A 19,337-nucleotide genomic window follows, 5' to 3' on the forward strand; every position below is an offset into this window, starting at 1 on the left:
CATTGTGCAGTTATGAGCCACGGTGGTAAAACTTGAAACTGCTGCTGCGCCAGTTACTCAACAGGTTGTTGCTAGGTAACCAACCCCTCCTTAACTTTTATGTTGCTTGGTAACCAAAGGTGTCTGTGAGAGGTTGAGTAGCTAAAGTCTTTTCTCTGCCTACATCCCCCAAAATGTTCAATTACTTCATTAGTGAAATTCTTGAATATTCTGTCACACTTATTATTTTGATATTGCTATCGATCACGTATCTATTGCAATATATATTGCTATTGATTTAACATCAAGTCCTATTTCACCATCACTGGTAGATAAATTCTTTTCTTCACAAATTTGCAGCACATCCAGGAGATAATTTTTCATCTTCAGCTCTTAATGGCTAAACTAACTCATCCTTGACAATAACAGTCCAGATCAGCACTGATTGTACTCCGTCATAAGGCGTGAGTGATGCAACGCTTCAAAAAGAAATCTATTTAGTCTGTCAATTTATCTTTCCAGAAACATCTTGGTTCACTGTTGTCCTGTCAGTTTCTAAAACTTGTTCAGGCTAATGTCTGGAATGGTGTTTACAATGTTTTCTGCGATTGTCTCAGAGAATATTCTCCCTCATTGTGCTTCTTTCTCACATCCTTTGTGTAATTGTTGACTAGTTTAGAAAGCGCCCTATTGTCTGGTGGTCACGCATCAATAATTCAACTAAGTGTGACATTTTTCAAAGTGTCATAATACAAATGTCGATTAGATCCCTTTGTTGGCCTATTTGTTTGCCGTGACAAAAATCATCATACAAAATATCATAATACAGAGCCTATTAAAACTATTCACTCCCTCGGACAATTTACCCTTTCGTTGCTTTTGCAACTCAATCAGGATGAACAAAATTTGACATTTTTCACCAAATAATTCTTTGATGTCAAAGTAAAAGCTGAGTTCTGCATAATTTTCAGTTTCAAATTAAGATGATGTCTGGGGTGAAAAAAAAGAATGAACTCCAAGTCACATTTATTCAACCAGCTCTGGTCAACCTGAACCAAATAAAGGGCTTGGAAACCATATTTAGACCTCTGCACTTCCAGTTACTTCACTCTGATGATTTCAGAGGGGAAAATCTTGACACCCAGCTGCTGTTTGACCGGAAAGGTCGTCTTCAGACTGTCTGGTGGTCTCTAAATGTTTTGGTCGGTTCTCATTTGGACTTAATACTAAATTGTTAAAAGTTCTACAAACTATCTTGCAGAAAAAGTTGGATTCTGGTCTCTATCTCAGGTGCATGAAGGCAAAACGAACAAAGCTGCTGAAATTAAGAAATTAAATGGAGAATTTTAAAAAAATAAGTTAAGATCAATAAAACTTTGCGACTCTATTTTAACTCGAGTTGATCCAGAACTTGCTAGATTACCAGATTGTTGTGTTTCTCTCGTGTCTGACCATCATTTTCTCACTGCTTCCTGCAGCATACGTAAATCACTTCAAACTAAACTGGGGAGTTTAGTATTTCTAACACATGTATTTTTATCAAAGTTGAAAATTACTAACTGTTCTTTCAACATTCTTGCTTAGATTTTAGGAGAAAAGACACTAGATTCGAAAGTTACAGTAAAGATTACACACAAGAACTAGGATAATTTACTCTAACGAGTATTTCTTGACATCCATCCAAACAAAGGGTTTCTCATAACTGCAATAAATCTTTAATTTTCTGAGTCTCCATTATTTTTAGTTTAACTTAATGTCTTTTTGTTGATCTGGGTCATATTGGGGTATGTGTATCAGGTTTCTGACCATCCATAACAAAGTGTAACACAAAAGAACGTTAATTACTTTTAAGAAATTGAAGTCAGTTCAGCTAATGGTCAGATTAATGGATACAAGGTTTTATTCTCTGAAAGTAAAAACACACATTTGAAGGGAAGACAAATGAATACAGAATTTTCAAAAAAAAATAATAATAATAATAATTCTTTAACAACGTACAATAAGAAAGAGTCTAAATAAAATAACGCATTCAACGGTACGCTCATTTGGTTTAGTCAAACAACACTGGAAGAGAATGACATCAGTCAGGACTACAACACCTTCAGTCGCTGGAAGATAAAAACGTCTGCAGACCTTAATAACCTGCTACATATATGTTACAAGCTACATCCATGTTAGTTCAACTACCAACACAAAGTTTTTCATTCATCGGAGTGTTCACCGCCTCACTCCAATGCCAGGTAATAAAATATTGTATTATTCTCATCGAGTAAAATAGTCACTTATCTGATGTGCTTGGTTAAACTTCTTTAAGGCTTTTTAAATATAAAACTAGAATTATGACATCATCTTTCTATGGCAGGAAAATTTAAGACTTTTCTTTAAGCAAGAGCCCTCTGGGTTTTTTTTTTTTTTTTTTAATCTCTTCACTGGTAAACAATATACCCATTCGTGTTATTAAAGCAGAAATGTTCACAAGTCATTTTTCCAAGTTCAAGTCAAGTCATGAGTCTCTAAATCCTCTGACCGTTCTCACACTGGATGCATGGCACAAGCCACAGTTACTATTATGGAGATAACTCATTGTTATGAGACACAAAATGTCTCCCCAATTAAAATATAAAATTGTTCCATGAATGAGATTAAAACTAGTTTTTGATTTAATCAATAAGGAAGTGTTTTCAATAAGAACAGGGCAGTGCAAATCTTTGCAATAGAGGTGGGAATTTATCGTATCATTTATCATTCTGATGAATTTCTTATCACGGTGAGGATTTTGATTTATTGTTGTGATGATAAATTAGAATTATTGATGCTTAAAAAAACCAAACTTATTGTACAGATCAATAAACATTAATCAAATTGAAAACATGATTAAACACAGTGACTGTGACCTTTATGTGACCGGCGTTCTTCAAGAGCAGTATTTATGTTTGTGAATCTGCAATTGCTCTGACATGCAGTCTATTTAGTTGAACTGAAGTAATGTATAGTTCCTATTGTCATTTTTAGTGATAAAAAAAATCACAATTGTACAAAATATGGTGATAAAACTTTGAGTCTGAACTGCCCACCCCTCATTTTTATTTTAATGCTGTTTCCAATCTAAAAAGACATTAAATTGAGTGTCTTCTCAAATAACCCACAGTCACAGCTCAAAATGAGAGACATCCATACAGTCATTATTATGATGCTACATTAGATATGAACTGGTAGCTATGAGTCGTTAATGGTCCTTGGCCCGCAAACATTCCTGATTAATTAATTGAACACAACCCTATTGCATCAGAACTACACTATCGTCGTAGTTACTAAACTAAATGGTGATCAGTTTTAGCAGGAAACCAAAACAGAACAACTTGAAACTTTACTAGGTAGCATTATTAGTCACCTACTAAAATGAGCTACAGGTTAACTGTTCACCTCCATTACATGAGACTCGATTCTCGAACCGCGAGTGTAAGTCGAGTTTGAAGTCATCATTACATATTCTGCATAAACTCAGAAATTTGTTGTCTCTTGTGGAGCTGTGAGGAAAGAATGACCTCGTTGAGTTTTTGCGGCTTGTTCTCAACACATTGTGTCGAAATAATTTCTTTATATTTTTTATCAGAAATTTTCTCTGGGTGTCACTAATGACAAACAGTGAAGTTTGAAATGTTCTGATTTGGTCTACATTTGTTCTTTTTATAAGCCGACAGATTCCTCAGTTATTGCAGAGAATGTAAAGTCTTTAAGTCAAAGATTTGAGTCTTAATCTGTGTTAAAGTTGACAAAAAAAATAAATAAAATGTAGCTCTCCTGCATTCACATTGAGTGCTTTACATTCTTTTTAGCATGCATTGCTACATGCAAGCAAAACAGCATAATCCACAACATATATATATTTATACAGTAACAAGGAGCAAAGACATTCCTGCTTTATGAATGAAATCAGTTTCAGTAGCTACAAGGGACAGTTTATTCAACAAACAGAATTCTGTCATGCGCAAAAAAAAATCTAACAAATAAATAAATACAGCTTTTTGTCATTGCAAATCCCCCCCCCACCCCCCAACCAATAATGCCCTTTACACCGACTTCCTCCTGAAACTACTGAACTCCTGGAAGCTGTGCTCATTGCTTCTAGGGGAGGAGAGTCCAGTATTGTCCCTGGATCTCGATGAGCAGCCGTCGATCCTGTAGGAGACTGAGTTGTAGTAAACTGAGTTAATGTGGCCTCCGTGGTGTTTGCTGTGGTTCACCACGGGGTCGTCACAAACCTCTGAGCGGTAACACACGCAGGAGGAGCAGAGGGAGCTGAAGCTCGTCTCCTCCCTCCGTCTTCCTGGCTTGATCCGAAAATGCAGCCTGTGCCTGCAGGGACTTTGCTGCCTTTCTGTGTCCTCAGCTGGGGAAGGAATGAGGTTGGTGCGACTGGTTCCCTCCTGCATGGGGAGGAAGAGCATGCTGTGGCTGCGGCCGTGCGCCATGCTGTCCCTGCTGGTCCTCTCCCTCTGTTCACCAACAACATGGAGGCCAGTGGGCCCCTCTAAAAGACCCTTGCCTCTCTTGAGTGAAGCTCTCTCCTGAGCATCCCGTCTTTCATCCTCGGTGTTCATGGTGAGGAAACGCAGGACCACCAAATTGAGAAAAGCTCCAATTACCGTCAGCCCCACCAGAATGTACATGAAGCTGAAGGCGACGTAAGGCGTTTTCTCCTGGAGGTCCTCCTTCTTCTGCAGGGCCACAAAGTCTCCAAAGCCAATAGTGGTGAGAGTAATGAAGCAGTAGTAATACGCATGGAAAAAGCTCCATCCCTCAAAGTGGGAAAAGGCTGCGGCTCCCACACACAGCGTTCCAATGCAGGACAAGAAGCCCACCAGCACCATGTTCTCCATGGACACCTCAGTGCGTCTGAAACCCAGGCACTGCTTCATTTTGTGGAGGAGGTAGCGGACGAACGTGTTCATTCTCTCTCCAAGGCTCTGGAACATCACAAGAGTGAGTGGAATGCCGAGAACAGCGTAGAACATGCAGAAGACTTTTCCTGCATCTGTTCCTGGTGCAGCGTGTCCATACCCTTAATGCAGAGAGGTAAACAGAAGAAAGATGAATGTTGTAGCAACACTTGGGAGGTACAACATGAGGTAAATATTTCTTTGAAATGCAGCTGAACTTAAGTAAAACATCCTTACTTCCAAAGAAAGGAGGGAAAAAAGCAGCCCCTCAACTTACCTATGGTCGTGATGACCGTAATGGCAAAATAAAAGGAGCCAGCAAATTTCCACTGCCTGCCGGCGCGGTGGGGCTCCGCTTGCAGCACCACTCGCTCGATTTCGCGGTAATCGTCCTCGGAGAAGCGGTACTTCCTCTTCATCTCACTGCGCTTCTGCTCCAAGATGCGCCTGCGGGAGTTCTCCGACTCGGACTCCAGCGCGTCAAACACCGCGGCGCCGACCAGCAGGTAGGAGAACATGCAGAGGATGAGCGAGAGGGTCCGGACGTTCTGCTTCTTCATCCTCGGTGTCGGCATGGGGAGTCCGGAGGATGAAGGAGAAGGTGGGGAGGCTGCAGTTACAGGTGGTGCGGCTTTTCAGCGTACAGTCATCACATCGACGCTGCAGCCTGTTGCGTTCAAGCAAAGCAGCGGAGGCGGGCAGGCAGGAAAATAAAGCCTGCAAGTGCGGTTTGAACGGCTTTGAGTGTGTGTATAAAAATGCGTATGTAGCCTACCTGCTCTTGATGTGGCCATCTGTTTAAACAAGTGGCTCCGCATTACTTCATCGCATGCGCAAAGCAACCTCCAGTGAAAGGCTGTGCCTAATGTAGGTGTGTTTTTGGAGAGCCTTCAGCACCACGGACAGCAACCTGCGAAATTCAGTCAGTTGTAGACTTTGAAATAAACAGTGCCACAATGTCCTATAATGACCATGACAGCAAACCTTTTATTTTTTTCAGATAAATACGACCAGATTATTGGTACAATAAACAATGCTTTACATTAACTTAGTCTGAAAACAAAGGAAGCAAAGCATTTAAAAAAAGAAACGCCTTATGTTTTCTTCTTAATATTACAGCGAGTTGAGATTTTAGTGGCTCTATTTGGGTAGCTCAGATAAAAGAGTAGAGGTGCAAAGTTTGCATGAGTAAAATATTTAACCAAGCAGTATATTTCTATTGATTTTTGGTGCTCCATAATAAACTGTTCCCAACATCCCAACAGGAGCTTTCTAATAAATAATTTATTTGTTGTCAATGTGAGATAAGACTGTGGCTGCAGCGGGGCATTTTGTCATGCTAAATGAAAAACATAACATATTTGCATTGCAGAAACTAATTCAGATGTTTTCTAAATTGTTCACACTGGGGTTTTTCTGCACTGAAGATGTATGTTCTCCTTGTGCATGTCGTGGGATCTGTTCTGGTACTTTGACTTCCTATTTTAATCCAAAAGTATGACTTTCAGAGTCATTGATAACTCTGGATTGTCTTCAGGAGAGAGAGTGTGTCTGTGTGTCTGTCCACTCTGTACCTTGCCTCTTGTGGCCCAATGGACGCTGGAGATAGGCCCCACTTACTTAATTTTTATTCAGTTTTGTTACTTTTGGACTTCCATACAGATCTTAAAACAGAATCGTAAGCCAGTTCAAAGTTAAATCAAAAGCTATTATTTGGAGTCAATTATTTTAAAGCTTCAAAATTATACGTTTTTGAATAGTTACAAATAAAACTAAATGAAATGGTATTGCTGCCAATTTTAATTATCAAATGACTATATCAAAGCATTTTACTTAAACGGATTTTAAATGAAACATGGAAAAATAGTGAACAAATTAATTCTTCACTGCAGTAAACAGTTTAAAAAAAAGGTGATAAAAACTTTATTTAAAAATAACATCACATTCTTAAAAAAAGTCAGATTAGAGAAACGTGCTGATTTTTTTTCTCAATATTAAAGTGCTGCACAACATGTACAATGTGAGTGAACAAAACGGGTTGGCTAGATGCTTCCTTACTGTAGGTGATGCCGGTTGCCATGGTGACTGCACTTGCATCCGAGGCACAGACTTTGGCCATCAGTTAGGATGAAGCTAATAGAAACGTAATGATCATGGCTCTTGGCTGGTAAATGATATCGTCAATGCATCACAGCTTTTGTCTTAGTCGAATGTGAGGAAGACGAAAAAAAGGAAAGAGGGAAAGACAGAAAGAAACAAAAATGAATGAAGAAAGCAACAAAGAGACGAGGAAAAGAAGCTGCATCTGAATAATGCAGGTGGATTTTCATGTGTTCTTTTGTTCTCACAGAGCATCCTGCTCTATGTGCTCCTGTTTTTGTCTTAAGTGGCTAAATCAGCACACTTATGTCCTTGTTTGGGTTCAACCAGCTCTCCATAAATCAATTACATCTCAGCTGATAAGAGAGAAACCTGATGCTCCAACAGCCACCAATCAATCCAGACGGCTTTGAGTCACATCCTTTTCTCTGCCGACAGACGTGGGACAAAGTGAGGGAGGCTCCATCGACTCAAAGAGATAGATGCTTCACTTAATGAGCTCTGCTATCTCTGTTCTCGCAAAGGTACATTGTATTAGGACACGAGCGCACACACACGCACACACACACACATGCACGCACCGTATATTATCATCTAATACGGAAAGTTCATATGCATGCCTCACAGGTTTGAAATTTATGTTTATTTTTCTCTGAATGTCCACAGATTTTCTAAGACATTTTAAAGATACAAGAGACATTCAGTGGGCAGAACGTATTTTTCCTGTGCTGAAGAAACAAAATCTGTAAGAAAAAAAAAAAACTCCTGACATTATATCTGGTGTAGAAGTTAATCTGACGGAACGGATTTATAAACGAAGAAGTCGCCTGTCAGGGCAGGCCATTAAAACCCAGGAAGAATCTCAAAAGAGATAAATGTGTAAATTGTTGGCTTGTCACCAAGAGGCCCATGCAGAGATACTGATCTGCTGGTTGCCTCTGATTATAGAGTGGGCAGATTATGAACACCTGATAAGAGTTTTTAGAGCAGAAATCTCATTATAAACTTCTCAAGAACTAATTTGGTTTCACTGACGAATTCATTTGGCTGGGAAGCTTAGCGGTGATTGGGAGGGAAGATTCTCAGAATCTGTTGTGGAGCTTCCTTTTGCCTTTTTTAGCTTCTAATTTCTGCCGTGTTCAATAAAAAACAAAAATCTGTAAAATGGACAAATATAACACACACAACATGTCTTATACTGTATATAAAAACTGGATGGAACGGGCTATTAATTTACATGTTTTTTAGTTCTCATCAATAAAAATAAAACAGATGAGCACTCACACATTCCCTCCTATGTGAAATATAAATCTACATTGAACTTTTCAGTTTGTTTTGTAAAACTATGTTTTCTTTCACCTCAGAAGTTCGCAATACAAGCATGAAAAATATGCCTTTTTTCTCTTAAAGCTTAAACTTCTTTAAATGAAATGGTCATTCATATTTCAGAAAAGTTTTCTGGCATGTTAATTTAATTTTGATTATATTTTTAACGTTAATCTGAAGCAACTAAAACCTAGTTTTGGAAGATTGATAGTCCAAGTTGAGTAAAATTAATTAAATAATACACAAATAAAGATTTTCCATTCCTCTTTACAATAAAGACATCTACTGAAGTATCAAGTGGGTTTTTTTTTTTATATTGCATATTTTCAGTTCAAATGATTGTTGCTTTGCCAAAGTGTGGCCTTGATTTGGACTCTAAAATATCAGCAACACTCGACTCTTTTAGAAATGATGAACCAAAGAAAACTGTATTGATGAAAATCTCTACTGAACTATTTAACCTTCAGTAAAATACACATTCAACACAGAATAGAAAGGCGCTGCTGCCGGAACTGCTATTATAACATGTATTCTGTAATATTTCTCTTAAAAAGCAGGAAAGCATGGACCAGGTAAAAAATACATATAACTGTGGGATAAATTTTTTAGTTTGCAAGTTTTACAGCACATATAAAGGGAAGCACCGGTTTCTAACACAGTGGAGTCTAACTGTGTTAGGAAGGATCCTGCTGAAGCGCGTTCTGACTGATTATGGTCTCACTTGGTGGTGAGAAAATTGAGTTGCTGCAGAGTAACAAATCACCTCCTAAGTTTGCTGCAACTCAATTACAACTTTGCTTGGCACCTTTTTACCATACGAGACTAGTATGTCTAAAAATATAACCTGCATTAATACTGAGCAGCCATTATAAGTAACATTATAAGTTTGGCTTTCTAGGTATTTTTATAGCTTACTGGATATATTTTCTGCAAAATTCTCCCATTAGTAGCTTATATAGTTTTCACTGGAAATTGCCATCAATAATAGATTTTTTTGTTCCTTTTATCATCAGCTTCATTATTATTCTGCATTTGTGTATAAAGTTTTCCCCTTCGCAACATTAAACAGAAAAGTGAACATTTGGATTCCGGTGACTGAGACGTTTGTACGCAACGTTAATCTGAGCGAATCGGATCCTCTCGCGTTTGCTGATCTCACACAGAGAAAGGTGACAGGGGTTTTATGAAGCAGAGGCACAAAATAACAACAGCAAACACTTGCATGCCTGCAGAGCCCCGTGGTTACCACAGTAACGACGAGCAAAAATAGTAACCCACACCAGCATCTTTTCAACACCGAATCCCCAGTGATAACACAGGATTCTATTTATACCCTCTAATGATGAAATAAGACGGTGTTTAAATGTATCAGTCCAATTACAGTGAAAAATGAAGAACATGTTGCCACTCCTGATGTCCCTGTTTCTGCACAGCCTCTCATGGAGAATAATATGGTCAGATTTCAGACTATAAATGTGTGTGTTGTGTACAAATAATGTTTATGTTGAGGACTTTGGATCAATCTCAAGAAAAACTAATCACATTTAATGATTTTACAGTGTGGACTTACACTGACGCTGCAATATATAGAAACATAGCTATGTTACCATTCTTTATTATATACTGTACCTATTTGGATTGTATGCACAAGTAACACAGATATTTCTACAATCCAGGAATTATCCACTCTTAGGCATCTTCAACTTTATTTTAACATTTGCCCATAATTTCTTTAAAAAAAAGAAATGTGACAATCAGGTGTGAACAAAGAAAAAAATTATCTACCATAATTTGAACTTCACAAACACACACTATTTGATTAAATAAAAGGAGGTACCTGAAGGATGACAAGAGAAAGAGGAACTGATATTGCTCAGGTAAAAAAGAAAGAGATGAAAATCATCTCTACCAAATTACATTCTGGCGAACAATATATGCATACAGAATGTTTTCAGTCCCAGAAGAGGTTGACAAATTTATGGGGGAATTTTTCTGTCAAAATCTGCCACATTTTCAGTCTGAAAAGCAGGATTTTATGTCTTCTGTTATCAAAACTTTTAATATGTTTGCTTATATTTTTATTTTGAAAGCAGGACTTCACGGCTTTCTTCTCAAAAATTCTGGGTGAGGTCAACATAACAGACTTCAACTCATGCAGCAACACAAGAAACTCAAGCACAAACAAGACAAGAGAAAAACAGTGAAAAGAAGGCAAATAATAAAAACATATCACACTGGACTCTGTTTCTATCTGCTTTATTTGGGTTGACGTTGGAGGGTTCTTTCAAAATTCACACACATCTCACTCAGGTCCAGACTCTCAAACCTCTCTGCTCATGTGTGCAGCATTCTCAACCAGTCCAGTCAGTTCTGTGGCTGATGCAAATCTCTTCTCTTGCTTCATCTGAAATCTGAATTACTTCCTGACTTTCTTGGTCAGAGCAGCTTAGTGCATTTGACACAATGGATTTCCTGTGGAGAAAAACATGTCCAAATAATATGATTATTAACAAATAACATGGTTATTATTCATACACTCTTCCAGTCTCTTTCTAAATGCTGACATTAGCTGAGTTTAGTAATCTCGGCAGTGCTTCAGATGTTGTTCTGTTCTTATGTGACCTCTTGGAAGAATCAGCCGAGTGCTCTTGATGTAATTTGGGCACCCTGGGAAAGTCCACCTCTGTTTGATGTTTTCTCCATTTGCAGGTTCTCTGAGTTTAGTTTCAAAATGTCTTCTTAATATTTCCAAGAACATAAAAATTGGTTTCCGGAGAAATGGAAGAAAGTTGTGCGGTTTGAGAGAAAAGGGCACATCAGGGTACAAACCGAGCTGCATAAAGTGATCATTTACAATTTGTAAATTATGTGTATTCCACTATAGTTTGCACTAAAACATCAGGTACAGATTTTGATATTTGGACTGCTGCCGCTGCTGTTTACTAGTGTTTGTTCAAGTAATTACTGCAATTAGTTACATTATTTATGATCTTTATAACAATATTCTGTCTGTCCTTAACAAACAGCTTTTTCCTTAAAGTCAAGGATTTAAAATCTCAACATAATTGAACCTGATATATGAGTTTCAGAGATAAAACAACAGAAATAGAACATTTAAAGTTAGAACTTCAACAATTAATCATACTATTAATATCTATAATCACTTCCATTTGGAGCTCCTCGTTAATCAGTTAGATTTTCTGTTTTTTGTTGATGTTGCATTTTATAAATTACTAAAATAAAACAAATTCAATATTACTAATTGATTTATTTTAATTACTTTTCATTATTGCATTTTGTGGACTAGATGTGCGAGAATTAATATACATCTTAATCTTGTAATTAGATCATACTGATTGAAAGTATTTAGTCTTCTGCTTCAAATTTGATAGAGACCTATAAAAAATATATGCAACATTATTAATGAGACTGAGAAGACTTTTGATTTATAAGTATAATTAAGTGGACTTATAAATTAAAGAAATACACTTATTCAAATTTGAATTGAGACTGATCATTATGAAAGTTATGATTTTGTGTTCTGGTTTACAAATAAAAATCTAAGATTTTTACCTTTTAATTAAAACATTCCTAAATTTATTTATAAAACATATTTTATTTCAATATAGTTATTATTCACTTGACCTGCATGTTTTTGCTGCGCCGTTACATAACTGTCAGATGGAAAAAATAGTTTTTCTGTACTTAAAATAAGCTGTCTGACTCAGCTGATTTGCACTTTAACCCTTACAGCCAACACAAAAATTATATTGCCTTCAAGTAGAATCGTAAATATAAAATTATAAATCCTTGTAAAAAATACTATTAGAGTGCCAAATAGAACCACGTTAAAGTAATTTCCCTCTTTAATCATATGACACGAAGAAGTGACTAACTCAAATAAATTGTTTTTGAAGGTAAACTTGAGGTGAATTTAGCTATGTTGATTATTACTGTCAGTGTCTCCAATTGTTGTTGCATGACGATCATCAGAAATGCGAGTTCGCATTGGAGACTCACTTTATGAGAGTAGAGGTTTCTTTACGTTAATATAAAAAGTACCTAATATTTACGTACACCTTTTCCTTGGTAAAGTTTTTTTGTTAATTCTCACATTTCCTACTCGGTGCAAGCACGTGAACGCAGCGGCATCACTGCAGCCGTTATACGACGGAAGGCGACAGAGACGGATGGTCAGGGCCGTCCCCGTCTCTAACCCGAACATGAAAGGAGAACTGATTCAGACCCGGTTATAGTACCGAACCAGGCTACGCTTTTGTATACTCTTTATTTTTTTTCAATTACAAAAAACAAAACAAAAAATGGAAGACGAGTATATGTGTGAATACGACTCGACGTGGGACACAGAGAGTGATGGAGACGACCCGGCCGGAGAGAGCCAGAGCCGTCGGTCAAATCAAGACAAAAACAAGTCTTCTTGGGCTATAGTAAGTGCTTTCATTGCAGGCCAGCTCAGTTTTAACGCGCAAAAACTCTGTCCTGCTATCATTCACTTCCGTTTAGACACGTACTGTAGCGGAAAAGCTAATGTTAGCTTTCTCCTCCCTGCTGCAACCTCGCTAACTAGCTTAGCTAGCCATTGTAACTTCCTTCTTTAAAATATTTGGCTTACGTTTTATTATCTAAGCCTCCGTTTTATTATTTATTAAAGAGTTTTTGAGCTTCATCGTTAAATAGAGTCCCTACAGATCGCACGACCAGAAGTGACTACATCTATCCTGCTTTTATTTAACTTGTATAATCTTGATGCGCTAATTAGCTGCAACTAGATGCAGACTAATTAGATTTTCTTTTAATTGCAGTGGCATCACACACCCAGAAATATGAGGGCAGCAAAAGACATGCAGAATTACAGAAGAGGATATCCTGTAAGTAATACATGGGAATTTAAAAAATAATTTCCGTTTAGAGCAATTAATGATGAGCTTTTTTTATTATATTTCCAGAATCTAACAGATGATGATTGCTCAGAAGACAAAATGAACAACCTGCAGTTCTATCTAAACAAGTTTCCATCTGCTCCTGATGGTGACACATTTTTGTTTTTTAAAGATTGGCATTTATATTTTTAAAGTGTTTTTGTTTTGTTCTAATTGTATTTTTTTTATTTTTTGGTACAGATATCTATATTGAGTGCTTTCTTAAAGAATGGAAAAACGACTACAAAAAACTGGAGCGGGTTCACTCTTACATCCAGTGGTATGTATTATATGAGTGTTTAATTCAAATATACTGTAGATACACAATACGTGTTTGTATTTAATATTGCAGTTGCAAAAGACTGTTTGGATGGAATATTTAATAGGCTGTGGGATCCAGTCTCAATACAATAAAAAACAGAACTGCATTGGAAACAAAGCAGCTGCACGATTTTGTCATATTTGCTGTGCATCAGTTTCCCCAATGCTGGTTCTTCAGCCACACTGCCCTGCAGGTTTTAGCTGTTTTCATGCTTCGGCACACCTTTTTAGATTTGAAGGGAAATGAAGCTCAAGACAAATTGATTTTCTCCAGATGTGTTAGAGTATTTAAGAAACTCTGCCTGGAGGACAGCGGGTGACCAATGCTGCTCAAGGTTTTGGGGGTTGAACAAATTTAATTCTGACGACACAGAAGTAAAGCGTTTCCTGTGTGTGTAATGTCAGATCGTTCTCAATCATTAAGCTAAATTTGTAGATACGAAGACAAAAACGTATATCTTTAAAAATATGCTCACCATATATGTTTGGATTTGACATTTGCAGCATTGTTGTTGGCTTTTGGGGATAAAGAAGTCCTTAATTTTATTGTGTTTACAAAGATCAGCTTTTAGCATATCTGCAGAGCATTTTCAATAGTTGCTGTTTTTTCTCTCTTCAATCATCTGCAAGGCTGTTTCCACTGCGAGAACCAGGGGTTAATTATATGGCTTCAGAGCTCACCAAGAAGGAAATTGAGGTAAGTTAGTACTACTGAACTATGACTTTAAACAGGTTTGTTGCTCTTTAAAATTTAGGACTGCCAAATTTTTTAAATAACCTAATTGTCTTTTACTTTCTGTATTTCAAAGTTTTAATTTAAGTTGTTTCACAGAAAAGCGTTTATTTTAGTATTAAAATGTTGACAGAATTGCTAATATAAATAAATTTCCTACCAAATAGTTCATAATACATAAATATTTCTTTGCAGCATCTTTTTTTTTATTTTTATTTTTTTACACAACTTAATATAACTACTTACTGACATCTGTATAAAAAAAAAGCTGCTGCTATCAACTGGGCTTTTTGGACTGCAGTAAAACAAGAGATGGTTCAAACTGAGGAAAAGATGGATCAAGAGTGTGTTAAGCTGGTGTGGAGGCGTTGGGAGGGTGCAGCCTGCTCTCTTAACAGTCCTGCAATAGCAAAGCCACATCTATGCACATGGTGAAAGTGTTCACATTGACAATATTTTATTTGTAAATGTTGTGTGCTCGGAGTGCTAATTTATCGTTTGTGATAAAAGTGTTCTTTTGGGTACTATATAAACTGTTTTCATGCAGTGTTTTCTACATTGCATGCTGGATATTATTTCACATCTCTTTTTTTTTCAGATGTTCTCTGCCGTTTTGAAATCCAATTGTTTTATTATTCAGTCATGTAACTTACCTCTCCAACTACCTCAATTAGGTATTTTCATTTTTGTCTTGATGTACTTATTTCTGTGAATCCAAATGATTTGCTTATTGCTGAGTCCTTGTAGTTGTCATATTACTAAAGCACATTATGTCACAAAGAAAAGAAAAAAATAAAACGTGTAAATAATTTAGCTTTTACTCTGTGCTTAGTGAAGAATTAAACCACGAAAGAGAAAATACAAAAAATAGACTGAAATATTAATCACTTGGTTCATTTTTACATTTGGTTCTAAAATAAAGCAGGTGTATCTTCAGCCATATGAGTTTTATTATTAACAGCTATTGTGGCATTAGTTTGGTATGGAATGCTTTAGTTAATAGGTTGCGGTTCATGTATTTTTAATTTTGTTTTTAGCCCTGGCACTTTACAATTAGTTATAATAATACATGAGTTAATCCTCTTCTGAATGAGAATGGAAATTCCCGCTGCTGTTGTTTATGTGACTTAATTGAGGCCTCTGTGTGAAACACTAAGTCGGTTTAAAATGTTCAAATTCACATTATGAAGAAGGTGAAAAGCTACTGAAGTGCCTCTATCTTACATGGCGGTCTTGATGAAAAATCAACTAAATAATCACGCTCTGCCATTGTATCCTGTTTTCTTATCTCCCTTCACCAAACTATTGAACATGATGAAATCAAGTTCTGTAAATAAACTAAATGTAGAAAACTTTTTACTGATTTAAAACTGTCAACTATTTTCACCTTTTCTTTCCAATTTCTAATATTTTAATTGTGATTCTTTTTTATTTAACTAAGTCTCATATCTACCTACTTACCTCCACATTTGGATACATTTTTTCTTATCGGCACCAAGAAGCCAAATGTGCGACCCAGAAAAGTCACAACACCTTATGCATCAAAAGGCCAATGGGATAGTAAAACAAAAAGCAGCGCTTCTATAATCCTTGACTCTTTAAATCTTTTGAATTTATGCACGTTTTAAACTTACTCTATTTGCCCAAAAGGCTTTCAAGAAGAATGAGGAGGCCAAAAGGAGGCTGGTGGAGGCGTATGAACTCATGTTGGGTTTCTACGGCATTCGTCTGGTCAACAAAGACACGGGGGAAGTGAAGCGCGCAGAAAATTGGAAGGAACGTTTTGGAAACCTGGAGAGGTAAACAAACAAAACACCAATTTCAGTAAATTCTCAGATCTTAATGGTTTTGTCAGTAATTCCAGCTTCATCTGCGTGGTGTGTTGCAGAAATATGCACAACAATCTCCGGATAACTCGCATCCTGAAAAGCCTCGGGGAGCTTGGCTTCAAGCACTACCAGGCTCCACTTGTGCGCTTCTTCCTGGAAGAGACTCTAGTCAAGAAGACGCTGAGTAACGTTAAGCGCAGCGTGTTGGACTATTTCCTGTTTGCCGTGCTGGAAAAGCAGGAACGCCAGGATCTCGTGCGCTTCGCCTACCTTCACTATGAGCCGAAGGACAAGTTTGTGTGGTGTCCCAGAAAGATCCAGAAACAATTCAGGAAGGGCACCAGAAACTCTGACGTCGGAAATGGAGACGGGAAAGAGGATGTCGTGCACAGTAAAAACGATGAGGATGCAATACAGCCGAAAGAAGATGGGATGAATAATGTCACTAAGACCCTGGAAGGAAGTGATAAAATTAAAGACAAGAGCAAACAGGCGGAGGAGTCTGATGAGCCACCAGCAGAAACAGAGGCTGTCGGGAACGGAAACGTGGAAACGGAGTCTATTATTGAAAATATGAGGAATGGAAATGAATTTCCAAATGATGATGATGATGACGATGACATTGATGAAATGGACCAGTCCCCGAGTCTAGATGGCGACACCATAAACAGTGAGCAGAAATCTACCAGCATTGCCAAGGACGTCCAAGATCTGGACGTTATGCAAACCGGTGCGGATGAAGAGCCCGAAAAACCTCCAAAAAAGAAAAGGGAAGGCGACGAGGATCCGCCTACCAACAACCCTGCAGCTGCTGCCGCCGGCCTGTTGCAGGAAAAGGCTCCTCATAAATCTACAGGTCAAACAAGCCCTTCAGTTCACACTCCTCTTAAGACCTCAAAACACTCACCCTCTCTGTCTTCTGAAAGGGAGGAAAAGATCCCTAGGACGGATTTTATTCAACCGTCGGATCAAAAAGAAAACAAGATGGAAAATCGTTCCGCTTCAAACAGAAGCAGCAAAGTCGTAGAAGGACAGAGCAACGGGACGGAGTCGGAGGACGTTCCCATGGATTCAACCCCCTCAAGCTCCAATCACAATGAGGGAGCCTCATGAATAAGTGGTGACAGAAGGAAACTCATATAAACTTAGATTTGATGTATTATAGGAACTGAATCTGACTGGACATTTTCTAGGCCTTATTTCTACTATATTTGATGTTAAGATATTATTCATTCTTTTCACTTTAAATGAATTATGGTATGCTACATTTGGGTTTCTTAAAACATTCAAGACAAAAACTAAAAAGACCAAAAGCAGCAATACATTAATCAGATGCCATAGTTTAAGATTGAATCACATGAAGTGATTAAAACAGGAAAAACGTTCTCTGATGCTGAGATTTGCAGCTGTAATGAAAAGAAGTGATTTAATCGTTTTATGTATATTTTTATCAGCTGAATAAGGCTGTGGTTTAAAATAGATTTTTTTCTTTGACAATGTAAACATCACACAGATAATTTAATTTAATACGGGTGCATCTCAACAAATTTGAACATCATGGAGGAGTTTAATTTATTTCAGTGATTCAGTTCAGAGTTAAAAACATACCCCCGTTTCATATATTTCAATTTTCTTATTTGGTTTTAATTTTGATGATTTGCATCTAATAAAAATCTAAAGTTCAGTTTCTGAAAAAATTTGAATAAAAAAAATGATTTCAAACATAGACAAGTAATCATACTAAAATGTAATGTATTCAGTTTTTTGTTTAAGGGTGAGAAATTTTGGATATTACATAAGACCAAATAAAGCATCTTATGTACAGAAATGTTATTTGATAGTCTACAAAACCACAGGGAAGACTGCTGACTTGATATTGTTACGTCGACACAGAAGGTCATGAGGCTATTCACATTGCTGTATCCAGGCATATTAATTGAAAGTTTAGTGGAAGAAAAAAAAAAGAGATTATATGAAGCAGATCAATGTTAACCCCAATAGCTTGTGCTGATGTTCCTGAAAACATCAGCACAAGCTGATTATCTTCACTAATGCAGTAATTCACATAAAAATATTCCTGACCAAGGATTGGAGCAATTATATGGGTAGAATTTATTAAATACTTTTTTTTCTTTTCTCTATACATGGTCTTATGGAATCCCCTATTTTTTAGCTGAGTTTTGCATTTTTATTATTTGCAAGCCACAATATTTAAAATGTGTATGGAATGAACCTAAAAAATGTTTTACTTTCAAGTTCAATTATTCAAATAAATTAACTTTGAAGTTTAAATTTATTTAGATGCACCTCTTTTATGCGTAGGGTGGAAATCAACTGCAGCATAAATGTAATATCTGCATACAGATTTAAATGCGGGTTTAAAAGGGTTTTTATTTCATTATAGCCACATTTTTTGCACTGAGATTTAATTGATTTCTATGAACTTTTTTCCGTCTTTGGGCTGTTTTTGTGTTTGTAAAACGATGTGTTTTTTTAAAATCCTGCTGTTCAAATGAAGTTAAAATCGTATTTCAGAAAATGATGCATACTGTATGCTGTCATGCTGATTTGGGAAGTTGTTTGCAGCTGAAAGCCTTGCCAAAAAAAAACAAAAAAACAAATGTGATGAGACTGGTTGATTGTACAATGTGTTTGTCTTGAATGAAATGATGCTTTGGCTGCAACTTAACTCTGTGTGTTCCTCTTTGAAATGGGTGCAGTCCATGAAAATGGAAGATCCAGTGTGATCAGGCATCCTTTTATATTTGCACTGATTTGTGCTATAACTTGTTGAAGTTACTGTATAATTCTACCTGAATAGACCTTTATAATAATTTCCCAGTTACACACCTGGCTGTTGCAAGAACTGAATAAAGTCATCCTATTTTCTGAAAATGATCTGTTTGAAGTTAAGATTTGTTGAAGTCCAAAGAACCTTTAATGTTTAATTTGCTGCTTTATTGTATATTTTGACTTATCTTGTTAAGATAAGTCTTAACATTTGGATACAGTCTCTCTTTGGTAAGAAGGTCTTGGAAGTTAATTACCTAAAATGACTGGAGTTTGATGGAAAAATCTAAAAATATCAGTTCTCTTGCTCAAGTTTAATACTGTTCTTCTTTGTCTTCAGTTTATAGAAGAAATTTGTGTTAAACTGCAGAAATCATGA

At 36.8% G+C, this 19,337-nt stretch overlaps 2 protein-coding genes across 2 annotated transcripts; one reads left to right on the top strand and one right to left on the bottom strand.

Moving 5' to 3' along the window:
* Nucleotides 1-1,915: 1,915 nt before the first annotated feature.
* On the bottom strand, nt 1,916-5,693 carry kcnk15 (potassium channel, subfamily K, member 15). Its single transcript, XM_055045979.1, has 2 exons — nt 5,197-5,693; nt 1,916-5,041 (listed from the first exon to the last, which is right to left on the bottom strand). The coding sequence occupies exons 1-2, from the start codon at nt 5,492-5,494 to the stop codon at nt 4,050-4,052; spliced, it is 1,290 nt and encodes a 429-aa protein (XP_054901954.1). The 5' UTR covers nt 5,495-5,693; the 3' UTR covers nt 1,916-4,049.
* Nucleotides 5,694-12,522: 6,829 nt separating this feature from the next.
* Nucleotides 12,523-19,066, top strand: ogfr (opioid growth factor receptor). Its single transcript, XM_055045977.1, has 7 exons — nt 12,523-12,793; nt 13,169-13,234; nt 13,313-13,394; nt 13,487-13,565; nt 14,237-14,303; nt 15,990-16,138; nt 16,228-19,066. Exons 1-7 carry the CDS (start codon nt 12,668-12,670, stop codon nt 17,279-17,281), a joined length of 1,623 nt encoding a protein of 540 aa, XP_054901952.1. The 5' UTR covers nt 12,523-12,667; the 3' UTR covers nt 17,282-19,066.
* Nucleotides 19,067-19,337: the final 271 nt, after the last annotated feature.

The sequence above is a fragment of the Poeciliopsis prolifica genome, unplaced genomic scaffold (assembly GCF_027474105.1).
Source record: "Poeciliopsis prolifica strain line A6 unplaced genomic scaffold, Auburn_PproV2 SCAFFOLD023, whole genome shotgun sequence".
Taxonomy (NCBI): Eukaryota; Metazoa; Chordata; class Actinopteri; order Cyprinodontiformes; family Poeciliidae; genus Poeciliopsis; species Poeciliopsis prolifica.